This window comes from Drosophila subobscura, chromosome O (assembly GCF_008121235.1).
Source record: "Drosophila subobscura isolate 14011-0131.10 chromosome O, UCBerk_Dsub_1.0, whole genome shotgun sequence".
Classification (NCBI taxonomy): Eukaryota; Metazoa; Arthropoda; class Insecta; order Diptera; family Drosophilidae; genus Drosophila; species Drosophila subobscura.
In genome coordinates this window covers 12,180,688-12,199,672 of record NC_048533.1, presented here as the reverse complement: position 1 = coordinate 12,199,672, position 18,985 = coordinate 12,180,688, and the positions used below count along the sequence as shown (strand labels likewise).

Sequence of the window (18,985 nt, the reverse complement as noted above, 5' to 3'; positions counted from 1 at the left end):
CCTAGTCCACAACTAGCAGATAATTGTTAATGGAAATAAATAAATAAAAGTGTAATTGTTTACCTAATTAAATTATAATTTTTAAGTGTACCAAAAATGTCTAAAATGTGCATTTTTAAGGCCTCTAAAAAGCCTAAAAAGATACCTAGTTGAAGTACCTAAATTTCACAAAAAATGCCTAAAACTTCCATCTGTCCAATTCCCACAATAAACCACGGTTACAAAAATTACTTTCCAATAGATTTCACGACTTTCGACTGCCATAAACACACAGGCCAGGCCGCTCTTCTGCCTGCCACTCGCTCAAGTACAGTGAGGCTCGCACACTGACACACATTTCCGATGGACCGGCTGGCTGTCTGGGGCGTTGAACGTTTGCCGCAGTTGGAGCAACAGTTAAGCAGGAATCATGTAGCACATTTACAGGCAGTGCTCAGGGTTGGTTTCACGGGAAGGGAAGGTGTTTGGGGAGTTTGAAGTGGAGGTTTATGGGGAGTTGGCTGCCTGGACTTTTTTTGGGGGGAGTACAATAACTTACATTACAGCGCTGCCTAGGCGACTGTCACTGGGGGCTCTACTTTGCTGCTGCTGGGCATCAATTTTTGAGCAGCTGAAAACACCGACAGACAGTCCGTTCGACCGTTACACGGACACACACCGACACAGCGATACACACTCAGAGGACAGACCAAAGCGACCGAGGGGAGCGGACGACCACGTTACCGGAAACGAGCTTCAACAGCACTCGAGGAGGATTTAGTTTACTGAAAATGTGATTCAAGATTTGCACTGCCACAGGCACTGGCACTGGCACGGGCACTAGCGAATTATTTAAGCACTGGCACTAAACACGGACACCAACCAAAGCGAACCGGAACACGCCCTGCTCTCGAAAAAAGCGTCGCCCAGGGTGCGTGTTTGGGTGGTTACGCTGTCTGGCACGCTACCGGATCGGGCTCGGGACACACGCTACTCCTCGGCAGCAGCGGCCGCTGGAGCAGCAGCAGCAGCGGCAGCAACGGCAACGGCAACGTACTGGAGGAGTCGTCTTTCGGCTGCGGGCTCATTTGCCTGCAATTTGTGGCAACATTTTGGTCATTTGGCTTGAACACAGTTGTGGGGGGCGGGGTGTGAGGGGGCGCTAAATCCTAATCCAGTTCAATTCAAAATTTTGCCCATTTGCTGTCTGTTGTGTTGCACTTTTGTTGTTATTCGCCTTTCATTGATGTGTACTTTTTTTTCTCTTTTCTTTTTTGCTTTGCTTTTTCCTTTTTCTTTTGTTTGGTTTGGACGCGGCGCTTGCCTCTCGCTCGATGCGTACGATTTCTTCAACCCGCGGGCTCTGAGGCAACTACTGATGGCCGCCGCTGCATGGCAGAGTTTTTCGCAGCTGGGGCCGCCGCTGTCGCTGATGCTGCTGTGCTGCGGATGCTGCCGCTGCTGCTGCTCGGGTTTTGTGGTCGTGTGGCGCGCGACACTCTGCGCATGCTGTGGGCCACAAAGCGACAGAAGCAGAAGAGCGGCAAGCGCTCTCTCGTAGTCCAACTCCAAGACTCTCTTTTGTTTTTTTTTGTTGGCAGGCCTACAAGCAAAAGTGTGTAGTGCTTTAAGCAGCAGCTTGGAGGTAAGAAAATGTTTTTATTTGAGGCTTAGAAATATTAGTTAATTGGGGGCTATAGTTCATAGTAGCTGAGGATTTCTGTTTCCATTACATTCTCCCTCATTTCGCTTACAACTTCCAGCTGTAACTGTAACTCTCTTTTGATCAGCGCTCTCTCTTAGCTCCCCAAACGGCAGCAAAACTCCAAAAGGGCGTTTTACTTTCGAGCCACACACATAGCAAAAAGTCTACAAAGCGACAAGCGACAGGCGACAGCATCCCCACGCAACTCACATTTGCGTTGACACTCGCTCTCCCACTTGCTCTCTCTCTCTCTTTTTGTGGCTCCAGCTCATTTTTGCGCTCTCTTTATGCTCTTTCTGGGTAAACTCCAGGAACTCGGCGCACCGCTCTTGGCAACGACTCTGTCGCTTCATCTACAGCTTCAGTTTTGGGCGAACACAAAAAAGTGCCCTGGCCTGGCTAATAATTTACATATAGGGCGTGGATTTTTCTCCGGCCAAACTCTCCAGCGAGAATGCGTTCCCATACCTAATCGAGAGTACTGCCCCAGTCCCCGTCTCCGCTTGCTGGTCTTCATCTGACTCTGCTCTGACCATCTCCACTCATCTATCCATCCACACTCATTCGTCCAGTGGCATTTGTTTGTTTATTTCTAAACATTGTTGTCGTTATTTTGGGTGTTCCTTTGTTGCCGCTTTGCAATTTTGCCACCCAGTGGGCGGGATGGGGAGAGAGGAAGCTGCTTGGGAGTGCGAAAGAGAGCGAGTTTCATTATGCGTATGAATGAATTTTATTTGTAACTCTGTTGTGTTTGTCAGTGAGTGTGTGTGTGAGTGTGTTGTGTGTGTGCAAATGGATGTGATGTAAATTGCAATTTTATGCGTATTTTCATTTCGTTTGCGTTTCTCTACCCGCACCCTCCCATTCCCCCTGCCTACACTCTTTCTATCTCCATTCTCATTTTCCCTGCTTCTCCTCTTCCTCGTCGGTCTGCATGTGTTTCTGTGTCCTGCCACCGTGTCCTGCTGTGCGTGTAATTGATAATGGTCTCGATTGTGGTTTCTTTGCCCCTCGACAGCCTCCCAACTCCCGCTCTCCCGCTCTCTCTCTCCCTTTTGGCCCATCCTCTTTCGCTCTTTATCTTTGTTGTTCTTTGTTTTTGCTGCTGCTGCTGTCGCTGCTGCCTTGTGCCTCTTTTTGTTTGGCTTCCATTTGTCTGCTGTGTTGGGTGTGGGCAGTGGGTCGGAATTTTGACAAAATGTGCGGCTCGACCCACTTTGCCTTGTCCAGCGCCCTGCCACTTCGTGTTGCATGCGATTGGGTTTTTTCTCTCCCCCTTCTGCTGCTGCTGCTGCTCCTGGCGCTGTTTTTTTAATGCATTCAGGGTGCGTAGATAGAGGAAACATTTCCCAGGTATTTATCTGGATTTCCCTGTGTGTGTGTGTGTGTGAGTGTGCAGACACGTGGCAATATTTACAGGTGTAATTTGTCCAGCTCTTTTTCATTCAGGCAACCAGTGGATGGAGGTGCAACTGCAGACCAAGCAACTACTTGTCCAAGCAGTTTTTTAATTTTAAAACAAATTAATTTTTTAACTCATTTTAAGCACTATGGAAATTTTAGTCAGCATGGATGAAATTAATGAAGCACTGAAGAGTGCTTGAACATTTAATTTCTGAACAATCTTAAAATGTTTTAATATTTTTTGACTATTTGCATGTTGTTAATTAATTTTCAAAATTTCCATTTTACTTAATCGCTTGTGACTCTTTCCTTAATTAATTTTAAGAAAACAAAACAAAAAATAAAAAAAGTAGGACAAATAATTATAGATATGCAATCAACAAATTTAACAAAAAAATAATAACAATTATAAAAATAAATAAATTAAAAATTAATAATTAATTATAAAATAAAATAAATTCAATTCAAAACCCTCTCTCTTTCTCTTTCCATTTTATTTTTCTATTTAAAATATTTGTAAATATTATTTTTCTATTGAATGTGTGAAAAATTCCATTTTCTTTTGCATTCCAACATCAATGCTGTCAATTAAAAATATTGTCACATTTAGTATGCCACTTAGAGTGTCCCAAATCGTACTCTTAGCTTATATTTTCAACGTACTTCAAGAACAACAAGCACAAATGATTAGAAAAAACAACATTTTTCCAACGACAACTAAACTGACCTTACATTTTCGAGACCTTCCGATTCAGGTTGCCTATATTTACATGTACACACACGTTTATTCCTGCACGTGCACGTGTACGTGTGTGACAATATTTACAAGTTTAATGTGTCCCAAGCTAACTTTATTCTATTTGTGCAACACATGAATGAATCCAATGGTATTTTTTGGGCGTAGCCCTCTTGACTCAAAAGGGTTAAAGTTCTCTGCCTGTGATTAGGTGCAGGAAAAGGCACTAAATCGTGCACTGAAATGAAATCAAGGAAGTCAAATAAAGGAAATATTGTTCAATATTGAACAGTCTATTGGCAGAATATTAAACAATTTATTGGCATAGTTTCCCTGGCCAATTATAGTGTAAAGATTTATCTAGAGGTCAACCCACAACAATTAGAGAAAAAAAAGCCACAATATATTCCCCTCTTTAATGCTGGTTTGCTGTTGGCCTCAAGCTCCCGGCCAACGTCCACGGTATTTGACCATTTTGGCCCACGTCCCAAAGGTATTCGTGTTCGGCCGGAGCGAGGACAATGTCGCACTGTACTGGACTGTAAGGACAAACGGCAAACGGCAAATGCCGGACATCATGGCCAATGGATGGCCGCTCATTTGGCGCTTAAAAATTATGGCCACATGTGGGCAGTATGACCACTAAGCTGAGCTGGAGCCAACGGTCGCCGTCATGGCCAACATGTTGACCGAATTTCGTTCCGTTGGCAAGCCCTTTCCCTTCCTTCCCCCTTTATGTCGTGACCAAAAAAGAAACCCCCCACCCCATCTCTCCAGGAGGTACATGTGTAAGTGTGTGTGTGGCTGGCTAACTTGTGGACAAGCTGCCAGTCCATTCAGCGGCACACACAGCGCATAAACAGCGCACTTGGCACAAAACACCTTGACTTGGTACTTTTGATGTGTAGTAAATGGATAAATCCTAGAGCGAATCCCTTCGTCCCCCACAGACTGAGTCTGAGCCAGTCTGGCGCACATATTTCATTGTTCACTTTAAATGTTAAACAGGCCCAGCCATTGCATTGTTCTGGCTAAAAGAATGCTGGCCAGCAGAATTCGTGCAAATGTTTTAATGCCTTGTCGCCATGGTGAGGCTCAGTGCTGGCTTGGCGGCTGATTTCCCGCTAAAAGTGGCACATAAAATGTACACAAAAGTCGGTGTTCGTTTTTACAACACTCGAGAGCAGTAAATAATTGCATTAAAAGCAGTTTACGGTCTACTAAAATATGAGAGTAAGATTTTGTATTAGGATGGAGATTTGTTTTGATAATAAGAAAACATTAAAAGATTTAAAGGAAGAAAGGGAACATTAATACAAGAAAGAATATAGCAAAGCACAAGGCAGAGGATCAACACAACAGAATTACTTTAATCTATCAATTATAGACAGGTTTAATAGGTATCTACTAGTAGTAGTAGTAGTAAAAAACAATTTAAAGATAATTATTTAACTAAATTTCAAACTGAATTGTCTCCGGGCACCTAACTATTTTTTTTTATTTTTGCCTACTGTTGTCGACTCTTAAATCAAATTTTCCAATGTGTTCTCTCTGTCGTCTATAATCTATAATTATTATTAAAATCATAATCAAGAGTCCACAAATATTATTTATATTTTTAAAAAAGAATAAGCTACACCTCCAATGATTCTTGATCCCTCGGAATTTTTCTTCTTTTATTTTCCATCTGCCACAGTTTCTCGAATTCTGCTGCCCTGCTCCATCCACCCTTTTGTTTTTTGCAGACCCCCAAGAAGGTGTAAATTGTTTCTAGCCAACTGTTTGGGGCACACGCTTGGCCTGTGCGAGTTTATTCTCAGCCGGGACATATCTAATCCAGCACCTGCATCGCATCTAGTTGCCTTGCGTGGGCGACGGGAGCAACGTCCAAAAATTGTATGGCAATGGGCTTCCCCCAGCGTCCATTGTTTGTGTGTTGGAGAATGTATATACATATGTGTGTGTGTGCGTCTGTGTATGTATTATTGTTTTGCTTTTGTGTGAAGTGCGCTGCTTGAAATGCTGCACATGCCTGGGCCAACCGCATGCCTGGGCTTAGAGGACCGCCGCAAATATTTTTTGGGGCTGCTTACCCACTGAGAACGCTTTACCGTTTCTCCCTTTTGCTTACCCTTCGCTCCCGGCCCTTCCCACCCTCTGCCACACTGTACTCTACGTATTTCTTTTTTGTCTCTGTTCAAATTTATGGTACTGAATTTTCTGCCCCATCTGTCCCCCGCTTTCAGGTAGCGAGCGGACAATAAAATATTTTTTGCATTAGGCAAAAATTTGCTCAAAAATATTTGCAGGTTTTTTGCTGCCAGGCTTGACCAGCAACAAAGAGTGAAAGAGAGAGAGAGAGAGAGAGAGAGAGAGAGAGAGAGAGAGAGAGAGAGAGAGAGAGAGAGAGAGAGAGTAAGCGAGAGCGAGAGTGAAATATGCCTTGCCGTGAGCTCGGCAATTAAGGCTGCTCAAGGGGGTAAGGCGTGGTGAAGAGGGTCGCTATAGCACGGGGGAAGTCGCACATTAAGCGCTTCATTAAATATTTAAGTTTGACCTGCTCGCGCACGTACCACGCTGCGTATGCGTTATGCTGGGTGGGCTGCAGCTCCCCCTCCCCCTCCCCGTTGTTGCGCGTCCACAAAAGAAGTGGGGTTCTTGTTGCAGCAAAAATAATGTTAAGTGCGGCCGCGAGCATGAAACTGACATGCTTTTCAGCATTTTCCTTACTCTTTTCCCCCCACTGCAACCCCTTTCTCCTTTCCTTTTCTCCTTTTGCTCGGGCTCGTTGAAGCACTTGCGTGACGCTCGGAGCGCGCATCTTGTTGCTTGGGCTTGGGCCGCTGCTTCAAGAAGTCTGCAGGTTTTTTTTTGTTTTTCTTTTTTTTTTGGCCCGGGAACACACTGTTTCATTTCACTGGCAACGCCCCCAGAGCTATGGCTACAGCTCCCACAGCTCAGCAGAGCATTTGGAGGCTGGCATTGAACCCCTTTTGGTGCACTGCATTGCATTCCTTTGCTCGTGGTTCCATCAATTGCTGGCAGCCTTGTTCGAGTGCGAGTCAAAGCGGTTTGCCACATTCCTAGATTTTTCGTTGCGTTCTGCGCTCTTTGGCTCTTCCATTTGCATATTAAAATTCTGCGTCTGTCCGTCTGCCTGTCTGCCTGTCTACCTTTCACACTGTCAGAATCTAAGCGCGCAAATTAAAAAAAAGAAACCCAACTAACGACCGCTACTCGCTCTCCTCCTCCACCCGTGCTGGCATGTCTCATATTTTGCTCATGCTTAGATCTTCAGTTGAACACTTAACCGGCTCCTCCTCCGCCCACAATTTTGCTCATTTGCCGCACTGACTTTTTGGGTCACATCCTCGGGGAGCAATGCGTCAAAATCAGTGTCAACGCGCAGCGTGTATCCCGTGTCCCGTATCCGTGTCCGTATCCGCTCCTCGTCTTGAGTCGCTCTCTCTCTCTCACTCTCGAGCTGCTCCGTGTGCGTGTTAAAAAATTAATTCTTGCCGTTATGCAAAAACCTCTTCAGTTTTTTTGTTCATTCTTTGCTGCCCCTTTTTGGCTGCCAACTCGCGCACACAGTCTCAGTCTCAGCCGCTGAGATTGGCATAGTTCGCCTTTTGAAGGTTGGCAATAAATTGCCAAAAAAAAAAGGAGATGGTGTAGTGGAGTGTAGAAGCGCGCTGCAGCAATGTCGTCGTTACCTTGAGGCTTATCGCATAATGTGCCTCCCCAGTGTGCCCCGTGGGTGTGGCTGGCAAGCGTTTGTCGCGGCTGACTTAAACAGCTTCATCGGCAGCCTCCAACATGCCTCCACAATGCTCAACAAATATCATAAATAGTTGCTGTAGCAAAAATAGTTTGGCAGATGATCCCAAAGCAGCTAAAATTTAATGGAAATCTGCGACATTACGCTCCAAACTTGGCGGCGGCTTCAGCGCTGCTCTCATTGAGCTTCAAGTGCAGCGACTGTGGGGGTGTGGGTGGGTGGTGACAGAGCTGAAATCCCCTTCAAAACTTGCTTTATGCTCCATCGTTGATGACTTGAATAATAATCAGAGTAGTAACAAGGACATGGCTCTGACAAAAGCACACACCTGCGCCCACACCTGCTGCAGCTGCCACACTCAGCACACACACACACACACACACAGAGACTGCACTGCACTGCACTTGTGTTTGTTTTTCGTGCCACTCCCACTCGTGCACTGACTGACGCCTATGGCACTTGAAGTGTGTTTAAAGATAAAAATTCAGTTTATCCTCTTTTCAGTGCAACTAACTGAGGCCGAGGCTCTCTCTCTCGCTGTCTCTGTCTCCCTCTGTTTCTGCACTGCTTGCCTACTGCTTGCTTCTGTGTGTGTGTCTCTGTGTGCCTGCTGCTCTGCTTGCATCCACGCTTTTTGGGCTTTTGAGTGCTTTAGAAAGAAATTTTTGTTTTTGTTCACATTCTTGGGTCTCTGTGTCAGGCCACTCGTAGCTCCCCACACAGGCCCCACCCCCCCAGCTTCGACTTTGCCTGAATACTTTTCAATAGTTCTTCAATAGTTTGTCCCCAACACTCTCTTAATCTGCAGGCTTCCTTTTTTGCTCACTCTTCACTCTCTCCGCTTTCTCCGCTTTCCATTCATGTTTTTTGTGTGTGTTTGTCCCTGTTTTGGGGACAACTCTCTCACTCGAAAAGTGCTCGAAGCAGCATTCGTATTGGACTTTAATTATATTTCAAATGCGTTTCTAAAACGTAGCAATAGAAGTGGATAAGAGCAGGTTCTGCATGGGCTGTGAGCAAGAAGCAAACAGCACCAAATCAGCTTCCAGATCAGTGAAAATTCGTTGCTGCTTTCAGCTTCATTGACAATTCAGAGACGGCATAATAGAGTCAGCGAATTACGAGGCCGGAGTACGCGGCCCTCAATCAAACAATCAGCGTCAAATGTATCCCCAGAAAATTGAATTTTGATTCGGATGTGGGCCTATCCTATGTACCTAATGAAAATCAATTCAGTCGGAAGTACACAGCAAAAAAATAAACACAGAGACAGAGCCTCAATCTCTTCCCTCTCCCTTGTGTCTCTGGCAAATATTTCTACATAATTTTTGGACTAAATTCTGTTTTATACGCAGCAGGCATAAAATTATACACATCAAATATAAATAACACAAAAAGTTCTGCAGCAAGCTCTTATGAATATCAAATGGATTTTTCGTGCGTATAAATGAGAGAAGTTTTCGGGTTTTGCTTCTCGGTCGCAAATTTCAAACAATCAAAATAAATATTTAAACATAATCGGACCCACAATTAGCCAGAGACCTTAAACATGCCCCACACCCCCTTTATTGCCTATCTCTTTTGGCCAGTTTGTGGTAAAAATAAATGAGTTCCCAGTGCCCCCGCGCTGCCACGCTGCCACGCTTCGCCTCTGCTGCAATTGGCCTTCATTTGCGAATGAGCAAATAAGTGAGTTAACTGTAATTTCGGGCTAGTAATCATTAATAATTTACGGCCAATAGGCTCACCAGCCAAGTCCCACACAGCCAGCTGCCAGCTGCCAGCCCAAGGGGCAGCTGAAGCTTTCAGCTTCGAGTGGGCGGCTGGAGGCTGGAGGCGGAGGCTGCGGCTGCTGCCAACCACTTGACGTTTCGTAAAGCAAATTTTAAATAGCACAAATACTTGAGCTCTTCGTTGTTCGCTCTGAGTTCTGAGTTGTTTCGTTCTGCGTTGTTCCTTGTTCGTGTTGTGCCAGTTTTTTGTTTGACCGACAACAATTGACTGTGGCCCACTGGCGGGCGCTCGTTTTTAAACCCGTTGAGCCACCTGCCAGGAAAGGCTGCAAATGAAAAGTAAATAATTCAAGGGAAATAAGTTGAAGGGTTCTGCATGTTCCCTGTTGATCTTTCAATTTGCCCAAAGAAATCGTGTGAAATCGTGGCAGCAATCAGCAAAACTGGGCGGGAAAATAAATCAAGCTAAAATTGGGTGAAAAAAGAAATTAAATTCAGCTAAAATTTGATGAAAACTAAAAAGATAATAATCTAAATCTTGCCGAAAAGTGGAATTAAATCCAAATAAAATGGTTAAAAAGTGAAACCAAATTTAACTAAAACTTAGTGAAAAGGGAAAATAATTCAAGATACAATTTGGTAAAAAGCAAAAATAAATTGAGCCAAAATAAGCTAAAAATTGCAATTAAACCTAGCTAAAATTTGACAAGAAAATAAAATCAAATCAAGCCGAAATTGGCCAAAAAGGGAAATTAAATCAAGCTAAAATTGAGAGAAATGTGAAAATGATTCAGTAAAAAGTTCAATTAAATGAAATAAGATCTCAATAAAACTTGATAAAAATCAAAAATAAATCAGGATAAATATGGGTGAAGAGTATTAAAAATCAAGCTAAAATTGGGTGCATTTTTTCCAGTTTCTGCGAACATAATCTGCAGTCAGTTTTGCTTTAAAATTAATGAGTAAATAAATAAACTGCAACTATCTCTACTGCCTATTTGTTGTTTAATCTGCATACTAATAGCTCGTGTAGTATTGCCCTGAAACATGATTATATTAGCAGGCAGCCAGTCTTGGGGTGCTCCAGTTTTCCTGTGACATTGTTTTCCCTGCGTGCCAGTCCATACGTTTTCACAGTGTTTTTCTGCCTGTGGCATTACTAACATTCACGTTCATTTTGCAGGCGTACGTGCTAATGCCGGCATATTGATAGAAATCCTGTAAATATCCTGTCAACACTCCCACCCCCACCAGCAACGAACGAATGAAAGAAATGAAAGGAGCAGACAAGCAGCACCTCAGCCTCGGTGTGTGTCGAACGCTAATAGCGACAGCTGCACGTCGCCAGTGATAACAGGATACAGGAGACAACATTAAAGCAGCTACTCTGAGATTTACTCTTAAAGATTCCCGCACCAGCAACCCCCACTTCACTTCCGGGTGGGCCATTCTGCGGCTTAAAAATATAAAATTATGACAGGTTGTGGCATTCATCTCGTGACTGCACAGATTCTCAGATTCGTAGGGTTCCAGCGGGTTCTCTGTGTTCTAGCTCCAGCTGCTGTGGTTGGGCCATAAACTTTTCATTGCCTACTATCAAGCTGAATTTGTGCCAGTAAGTCCCTCCAGATAATGCTCAAATTTAAGGCATAAAGACATAGAACATATGCATCAGGACCATCAATAAAATGCCTTAAAAAACTCCACATTAAATGTTCAAAAAATAAAAAGTAAAGCCCACTGATTAAAAGAAAATAATACCCCCGAATGCTGTGCTGTGCTGCTGCCGGGCCGGGGTCGCCTTAGTTTTTAATGCAGCAAATTTTGCTTTGCTTTTTAAGCTGATCCTAAGCCTTATCAGCACACTCCAGTAACCACCGAGAACACACCGACTTAGCCCACACCCGCATCTTGGCCTCTCCTCAAGCAGCCCGCAACTTAGCCCCCTCTTGGCACCCGCCTGCTGCCGCTGTTGCTGCACATTTTTGTTTAGCTCTTCCTGGAATTTCGCTTTATTATAAAATATTGAAGATGTACAGAAAGCACAAAAAAATAAGCACAAAAAAAAAGAAAGAAAAAAAGAAGCGCAAGCAGCCACAGCAGCCAAGAGTAAAAGGCAAAGGTAAACGCCGCCATCTTTCTACAGGTGAAAGACTGACGAGACTCGTCCCGAAATCCCCCGTCGATGCCCCCCCGCAAACCCCCGCAAACCCCCTTCGACTTTGAGTAATGACAGCAGCTGCTCTAATCGAAAACGTGTTTAAGTAGCTACCTGAAGCATTTAATAAAGCGAAAATAAAAACTGGAAAATGTGTAGGAAAAAAGGAGCCGAGCAAGATGCAGGCGTGGCCATAATTGCGTGACGCGGCGTGGCGCCATTTTGAAGTTAGTTACGCAAGACAATGGCCAGCAAAACGAGAAAATAAAGGCAAGTTGAATGCGGATGCGGATACGGTTACGGTATTCGGATGCGGCGGCTTCATTTTGTTGTGTTGTTGTCTGTCACTTTTGGGCCATCAGGCGGCGCTCCTTTAAGTTTTTTGTACGTGCGGTTGCTTTGCGGTTTGCGACTGCCATGTAGTTGTGTGCGTCTCGCTCTCTCTATGTGTGTGTGTGTGATAAAGATAATAAACATTCTTATCCCTGGCAGTGTAGGAGCCTACACACACCGGGCTTAGTGTCTAACAAATGTGCGCCGTGTGACAACGCCAGCGACATGAGAACGAGCAAGGTGCCGGCTCCTCTCTACGCTCTCTCTCTCTCTCTCTCTGTGTAAGCGGAATGAACGGTAATCCGTCGTGTTTTGAATAACAAAATGTTCCGCACGAGATTGTTGCACACTGGAATTTCGTTTGCCCCTCCCCTCCCCTCAAGCTAACAAACCGCAAGCAATGTCAAGTGGCACAAGAGTCTGGAAACAAAAGACACAACAACAACAGCAGCAACAACAATTTCGTGTGTCCTGTGTGCCACGCCCAACCCTGCCAACACACATGAAGAGCTACCCAGAGCCTCAAAGGATAAAGGATAGCCGTGGCCCAAGTCGCGCACGCACATTTCACACAAATTCTCGTCGAGTTTTGTCAATAAAAGTGGAAGAGCATTTGGCTCGAGCCTCAGGCCCCCGGCCAGTGCGTGACAATCGCCACCTGGCAGACAGGGCGGCGTGGGAGGCTGGGTAGCTGGCAAAATTGATCTAAATATAATTTCAAATATATCAAAGAAAAATCTTCAAATTTTTTTTTTTACTTTTTAGTGTGTGAAATTATTATTTAATATTCCGTTTGCCACCGCCGCATGAGTGTGTGTGAAACCATTTTGACCATTGACCATTTTTCGTTTTCATCCTGTTTATTATTCCACACTTTTTTTTAATGTTTATTTTACTATTTTGTTTTAGTTTACTTTCGTAGTGTTTTATTTTGTATTTATTTTATTTTTTTATTTTATTTTTTTGTTCTTTTTGCTACTCTGCTTTGTGGTTTTCAATTTCATACTCCATTCGTTTTCATCCGGCACGCTTTTGCTCTCTCTCTCTCTCTTTTTGTTGTGCACCTTTCTGTCTTTTTTGTTTCCCCTTTCTGTCACTGTCTGCACGTCTCCCTGGTCTGCCTCCTGCTCTGCTCCCTGCCTGTATTAATGGCATTTATTATTTTCTCGTTACACGTTGACTATTGTGCCACAATTTCTCAAAGAAGCTCGCCTCGGACCACGGACTCCTTGGCCGTGGCGGGGCAGCAATAAACGATAACAACGGACAAGGATAAAGTGCAAACGGTGTCATCCGAGGTGCTACACAGAGATGGCTCCTCCTGCTTCGAGCGCAACTGGAGCAGAGAATCACTCTCCATTTCAGTGTCTCCTGCAACCGGTTGGCAGTTTTTCTTAATTTCTAGAGCATCTGCTGTGCCGACAGCAGCAGCAGTGATAACATCCAGACAGTCGGCAAATGGGAATGCGAGTTTTGTTTGGCTTTTAAATTTAAATTTATAACATCCGAGGAGTGGCAGCGCACGGGAAATGGGTCGCGCTTAGTTAATTGGACTGGCTGATGAATTGTTGAGCCGTTGGCAAATTAACCCTCATCAGTTTTGGAGGACGGCCCCCCTAGCTCTCACCGCCAGCACAGCCGAGCTTTCCGATGCCTGCTTCCAGCCTTCCGCTTCCCGCTTGTAGCTCTCAGCACTCCTGTCTCAGCTCTCACCTTTCACACCATTCTCCAGCACACATGAACACGCACGTAAAAGGTCGCTGAGCACATAAATAACCTTTACGAAAATATTTTTCAAAAAAGAAATTTCACAGTCTGTCAGTTTCCTTTCAATATCTAAAAATGTGTTCAGCCATAATGATTGTCAAATTGGCTTTTGTGACACTATTGAGCACATTCTTTGGTAAGTTTCAGTTGCAATTAAAACCTTTAACTAAGTATAAAATTCACCTTCCAACAGTCTCCGCTGCCAAAGTGCAAATCTCCAAGTGCGGCGGCTGTCACAAGATTAAGAGCGAATGTCCGGAGGTTACCCAGAGCGGCATCTTCTGTGACAGTCTAGCAGATCGTGAGAAAATCCGAGCCTACTCGCATCCAAATGAAACCGCCAACAATGGCACACTGGCGGCATGTGTGCCCAGTTATTATGAGGTCACCGGTAAGCCTTGGGGTTACAGTTCGAACTGAGTATTGGTGGCTTGATTTTGGTTCACTTACAGCCGACATAACGGACTGGTGTTGCTTTTGGAATCCAGCAATTGGCTGTCAACAGCTGACGGGCAGCTACTACCAGCAGCATTCCGACTGGCATGAAACCTGTGAGCTCTGCCTGCACTCGTGTGAATGTGAAACAAAAAACTCAGCAGCAGCTAGGAGCTGCCTCAGCAGTGTACTCTTCCTGCTCTGCCTCACTATTTTGGGCATTTATTGGGAGCTATGAAAGTGCCTTTTGTTTAAGAAAATATTATAAACTTTTGTGCTGCCCCCAGTGGCTTGGGGATTGCCTGGAGAAATCTTACTTTACATATCACAGGAAATTCAATAAAGCTGGGGGAAAAACCAAAACAAACTGGCCATTGGCCCAGGCCAAGGCGCATACAAATCAAGTCAACAATGGCCAACACAGGACACGGCACACAGACTACAGGCGAGAGGCGGCTGTGATATTGTTTGGAGAGTGTTTTTGGGTGGGGATGTCCTTTATCTACAAAAGGGAATCGCTGCATCGCTGCTGGGTCAGTGCTTCTTGCCTTATTGAAATTGCTGCCTCGATGTGATCCCAAAATAGTGATCAACTTTTGGACAGTGCTTCCCTCTGCCAAAAAATGGAGCAGACTATGTCCTACTGTTTGGTGGCCCCGCTCCAGGCCTTGTGCCCGTCTTTTGTCTGCAAGTTCATTGGCCCATTTCCCACTGCCTACTGCCCACTGCTGCCCACTTGCCACTTTTGTGTTTGCCGAGCACTGACACTGCCTGCAAACAGCCAAAATGCAAATGAGTGGCGCTGGGTTTGCTCTGGTTCTGGTCTCTGGACTCCCTTGTCGCTGTTCTCTGGCTGCTGTCCAACGACGAACAGAGAACAAAGCAAAATATTTAGCAAAAATATGTGGCAGAAACTTTAAACGAAGCCGAGCACAGCCACAGCAAAAGTTGTTCTTGTTGTTATATCTTTTATTTACTAAGTGCAAATGTTGCTTGCAGTCATTGAAATTGAAACAAATACGAGTATACACACACACACGCACATGCTCGTAAAACCACAAGAAAAAACAGCAACAAAAAACCCAAAGAAAAGCGGAACGGGCGACGGGCGACGGGCAGCAGCGCCTAAGTCATTTGTAGCCCTTTTGTGAGTGGGGCAACAAACACGCTAACTTGCCAGCCTCATCATGCCACCATTAATGCGGATGTGCATGTGTGTGTGTGTTTGTGTTTGTGTGTAAAAGTTATAGTAAAAGCAAGACGCACGTATTTTAATATGTGCCCCCAAAGCAGAAGAAAAATCGCACGTACGTGACTTCATTTGCTTTGCGCTCGCTCTCTCTGTCCCATGGCCTGCGGTGAGTTCTGTGCTGTCCCGTGCCGTGTCGAGCTCTTGTGCCCAACAAGCAGTGCAAGCAGTGGCCAGAGTTGTCAGCAGTAACTGGTAGGACAGGGCTGCCAACAATCGCGGACCAACAGGGCTGCCAAGCGACAATCAATCGATCTTGGTATCAATTTTTTCAGCGCATTCTGCCACATTTCGATGGGTTTTGACTGTTTTATAGTTTAAAGAATTTACTTTTGCGGGCTAAAAAATAATTATTAAATATTTAGAGAGCGCTTTAGTGAAAAGAGGGGTTAATATTGATTAACGTATTTTGATTTATAATTAAAAAAAGTATTTTCGACCGTTTAGGTCAGTCTTTGAATGATCAAAGGGGATGATCACTGATATAAATGAAAATCGCTTGATTTTCTTGTGCCCCATCCATAGTTTGACTTCAAAAAATAGATTTAGTTATAGCTTCTCCCTCCAATAAACCTGTTCCATAGCTTCCTTAGCCTTTTGTGTTATAAACTGCTTTGTTTTCCGACCATTTTTTTCTTAGTCTGAGTGGCGACGACAAATCAATGAATGTCTGAGCCTAAACCTGACCTGTGCCTCTCTGTGCCTGTCTGCCTGTGCGCTCGTGCGTGCGACACATGTTTTAATTAATAAATGCCATTGTCAAATCACCTGACATTAAGATGGGATGCGGCGCAGACTTGAAATATATGCGCCACATAAGTTATTTTGTTTCGTTTCGTTTCGCTTTGGGGCTGTGGAATGGTAATGTTACCGGACCATACAAAATTAGCGTCATTATTTGCCCGAAGCAGTTGTTGTGCGACTTCATCTCAGCCTCCCCCTCCGCCTCCCTCTTTATCTGGCTCCATTGACAGCTATCTCTTTCTTTAGATATTTGTCTAATAACAACAACAATCATGCCTAATGCTGATGATGATGGGCACGCACTGAAAGCAAATCAAACGTAGAGCAAAATGCTGAACGCCAAATTGGTCGAATAGAGTGGAGGAGCTCGCTGCCTGCCAGTACGTGTAGATGGTGTCTCCCCCCGATCCAGCCCCCTTGGATTATGTGTGTGTGTTTGTGTGTGTATCGCACGTATCAAATAAACGGCCTCTGCCCTGCCGGCTAAGCAGCTGAAAAGTAGGCAACACTGCGACTCTTCGACAACTGCATAGCCATCTTTTATGGCCGGATTCCAGCACCGATCCCTGGCCGTGAGTATCTTTTTATTTGCACAGCATTTACATGATGTGGCTGGCGGATTTTATTTATTTATTTTGGTGGTTTTTCCTTTTTTTTTTTTTTTTTCCTGTTTGTTGCGGCATTCAAAGTCGACTGAACTGAACTGAGTTGGGGAGCCGCTGAGCTCATTAGGGCCATATAAATCAAGCGATGTATTTATTTTTATTTATGAACCGCAGCTGTGACGCCTCACACACAAACACACACAGGGGCAGGGCAGGGGCAGAGGGTACGGGGCAGAGTTGTTGGCCAATTTAGTGGCCACAAACAAAATTGACAGAAAGGCGGGCAACTACGACCAATCGGTTCAGTTTGGGCACCATTTCAGTGTAATATTACTACTTTTAGCTACTCTCTATGGATAGAGCATTGCTGCTTCGGCTTTGCCACAGCTGCGACACACACACAATTGCTCTTGTGTCTTATACACATTATTATTACTGGCCGAACCGCATAATGAGTGTCCTTAGCTTGCGGCCATAAAATACAAGACCCAAACAACAACTTGATCTCTCTTCCTCTCGCTCTCTCAAAATATTCACATAAATATATGTGGCCCCACAATCGATTATTTAAAATAATAAACGTGCAAGAAATGAATAAAATTGAACAATCAGGAGGAGAGAATATTTGGGAGCTGCTTCTAGGCAGCCAGAAGCAGGCAAACAGTTGATTGAATATTTGCGCGTTGTAATCATTCAAATGTATGGCATTCCCATGGATGTGAAAGGTACAACAACAACAAATAGCTCAAAAAATATAAATGATTTGGCACATGTGTATGGGAAAGGTGAGGGATAGGGCCACGTGTTTAAAATATAATTTTATGGATTTATTTCGTACAATTTGCATTTGCGTCTCATTAATTTTATGTGCGCCCCAATCCCGGGCAGAAAGCAGCTTGCCACCGAAGGCGGTTTTATGATTGAAAAAGCATGTGTCGATCAGACAGCAATGGGGGCATGGTGTGTGGCATACACTGAGCGAAAAGAAGGGTACATAAGTGATAGAAGAAATCATTTTCAAAGCAACGAAGAACTTTTATCATCGCAAAAATGCGAAAAATCGAATGAATAAACCAAAATTAATAACAATAAATGTCTGAATTAAGCGCCTGCAGGCTTAGCAAAAGAATATTTATATTTGTATAAATTTTTATTTATTTTTATTTATCGCTGGTTTTCTTCAAATTTATTAATTTACCCACTTGGACTCTTCAACAATTTATATTCAAACAGATTTTACTCAAATTATTTTAATTTATTTATTTAGTTTATTTAAAATGCATTTTCCGCTTTGCTCAAGCGGTAATTAATTTATTATTAAATGGTTTTTTTTAATCATTTTTGTCTGTAACTCTGTTAAAAATATATTTAATATAGAGCCTCTCCGCTCTCTTGCTTAATCGCATTTAAGTTTATTAAATATTCGTGAGAGTAATTTGTTCCGAATGAAGGTGAAAAGCCATTGAAAAGTGCAAACGAATTGCAAAATGAATTACCGATTTCTGTGGCAAAATAAACACAAAAACTGAGCTGAGTCTCTCTATTGGAACCCCTTCCGAGCATTCGACTGACTGACCTCCTGGCCACCTGCAAGGCAAAAGTTTGATTTATGCGTTGGCCGAGGCTCGTCTCTCGGCAGTAACTTCCATGTGTCATGTTTTGGGCATGTCTCTCGGTGTGTCTCTTTTTCTGTTGCCTAGATTACAGTCACACACAAAAGCGTGCGCACAGCGGCAGCCTAAAAGCTGCAGCAACTGTAAATGTCGGACCACGCATGAGACAGTTAACCAACCTCAAAGGGGCAGCCACTCCCAGCCCACCCGCTGACAGTTGTTCAAAGTTATGCTGCGGAGAGCTCTCCCTCCCTCTCTCTGGCGAGATGACATTCACCAGATATAAAGCTTACAGAGACACACACACACACACAAACAGAGCAACGCACACAAGCACTGAATATGGCAACATTCTGGTTTTTTTTTTTTCGGCAAAAAACTTTTGCAGCCCCGCTTCACGTTATGGTTTATTTTTTTCCACTTTTTTTTGGGGGAGCGGCAGCAAAAAGGGACACAAGTAATTGAATTTCAATCGCAAAACTCACGCACACACACAGACTACATATGTGTGTCTGTGTGTGTGTGGAGTACACACAAAGTGTGACGACAAACAACTCGTAATGCGGAATTTTCATATTAAATCCGCTTTGCAGCAAACCCTCCAAAATACTAACACTTGGGCGAGTGTACGAGTGTGTGTGTGCTGTGTGTGTGTGTGTATTTTGCGCATCTTTTCGAGTGAGTTGAAAATAATGACAATTTAATTCAGGGTCACTAATTTTTCTGCCACATCGCACAAGAAG

General features: G+C 44.0%; 2 protein-coding genes across 2 annotated transcripts in view; one reads left to right on the top strand and one right to left on the bottom strand.

Annotated features, from left to right (window-relative positions):
* The window catches only part of LOC117897016 (acetylcholine receptor subunit alpha-like 1), a 70,340-nt gene extending 55,457 nt beyond the window's left edge, over positions 1-14,883 (bottom strand). Inside the window, exons 1-2 of the mRNA XM_034805587.1 lie at positions 14,873-14,883; positions 1,337-1,345 (exon numbers count right to left, since the gene is read on the bottom strand). The gene's annotated coding sequence lies outside the window, so the exon portion shown is untranslated. The remainder of the gene's footprint in view (positions 1-1,336; positions 1,346-14,872) is intronic.
* On the top strand, positions 13,663-14,307 carry LOC117897017. Its single transcript, XM_034805588.1, has 3 exons — positions 13,663-13,732; positions 13,790-13,987; positions 14,049-14,307. The coding sequence occupies exons 1-3, from the start codon at positions 13,672-13,674 to the stop codon at positions 14,267-14,269; spliced, it is 480 nt and encodes a 159-aa protein (XP_034661479.1). The 5' UTR covers positions 13,663-13,671; the 3' UTR covers positions 14,270-14,307.
* Positions 14,884-18,985: the final 4,102 nt, after the last annotated feature.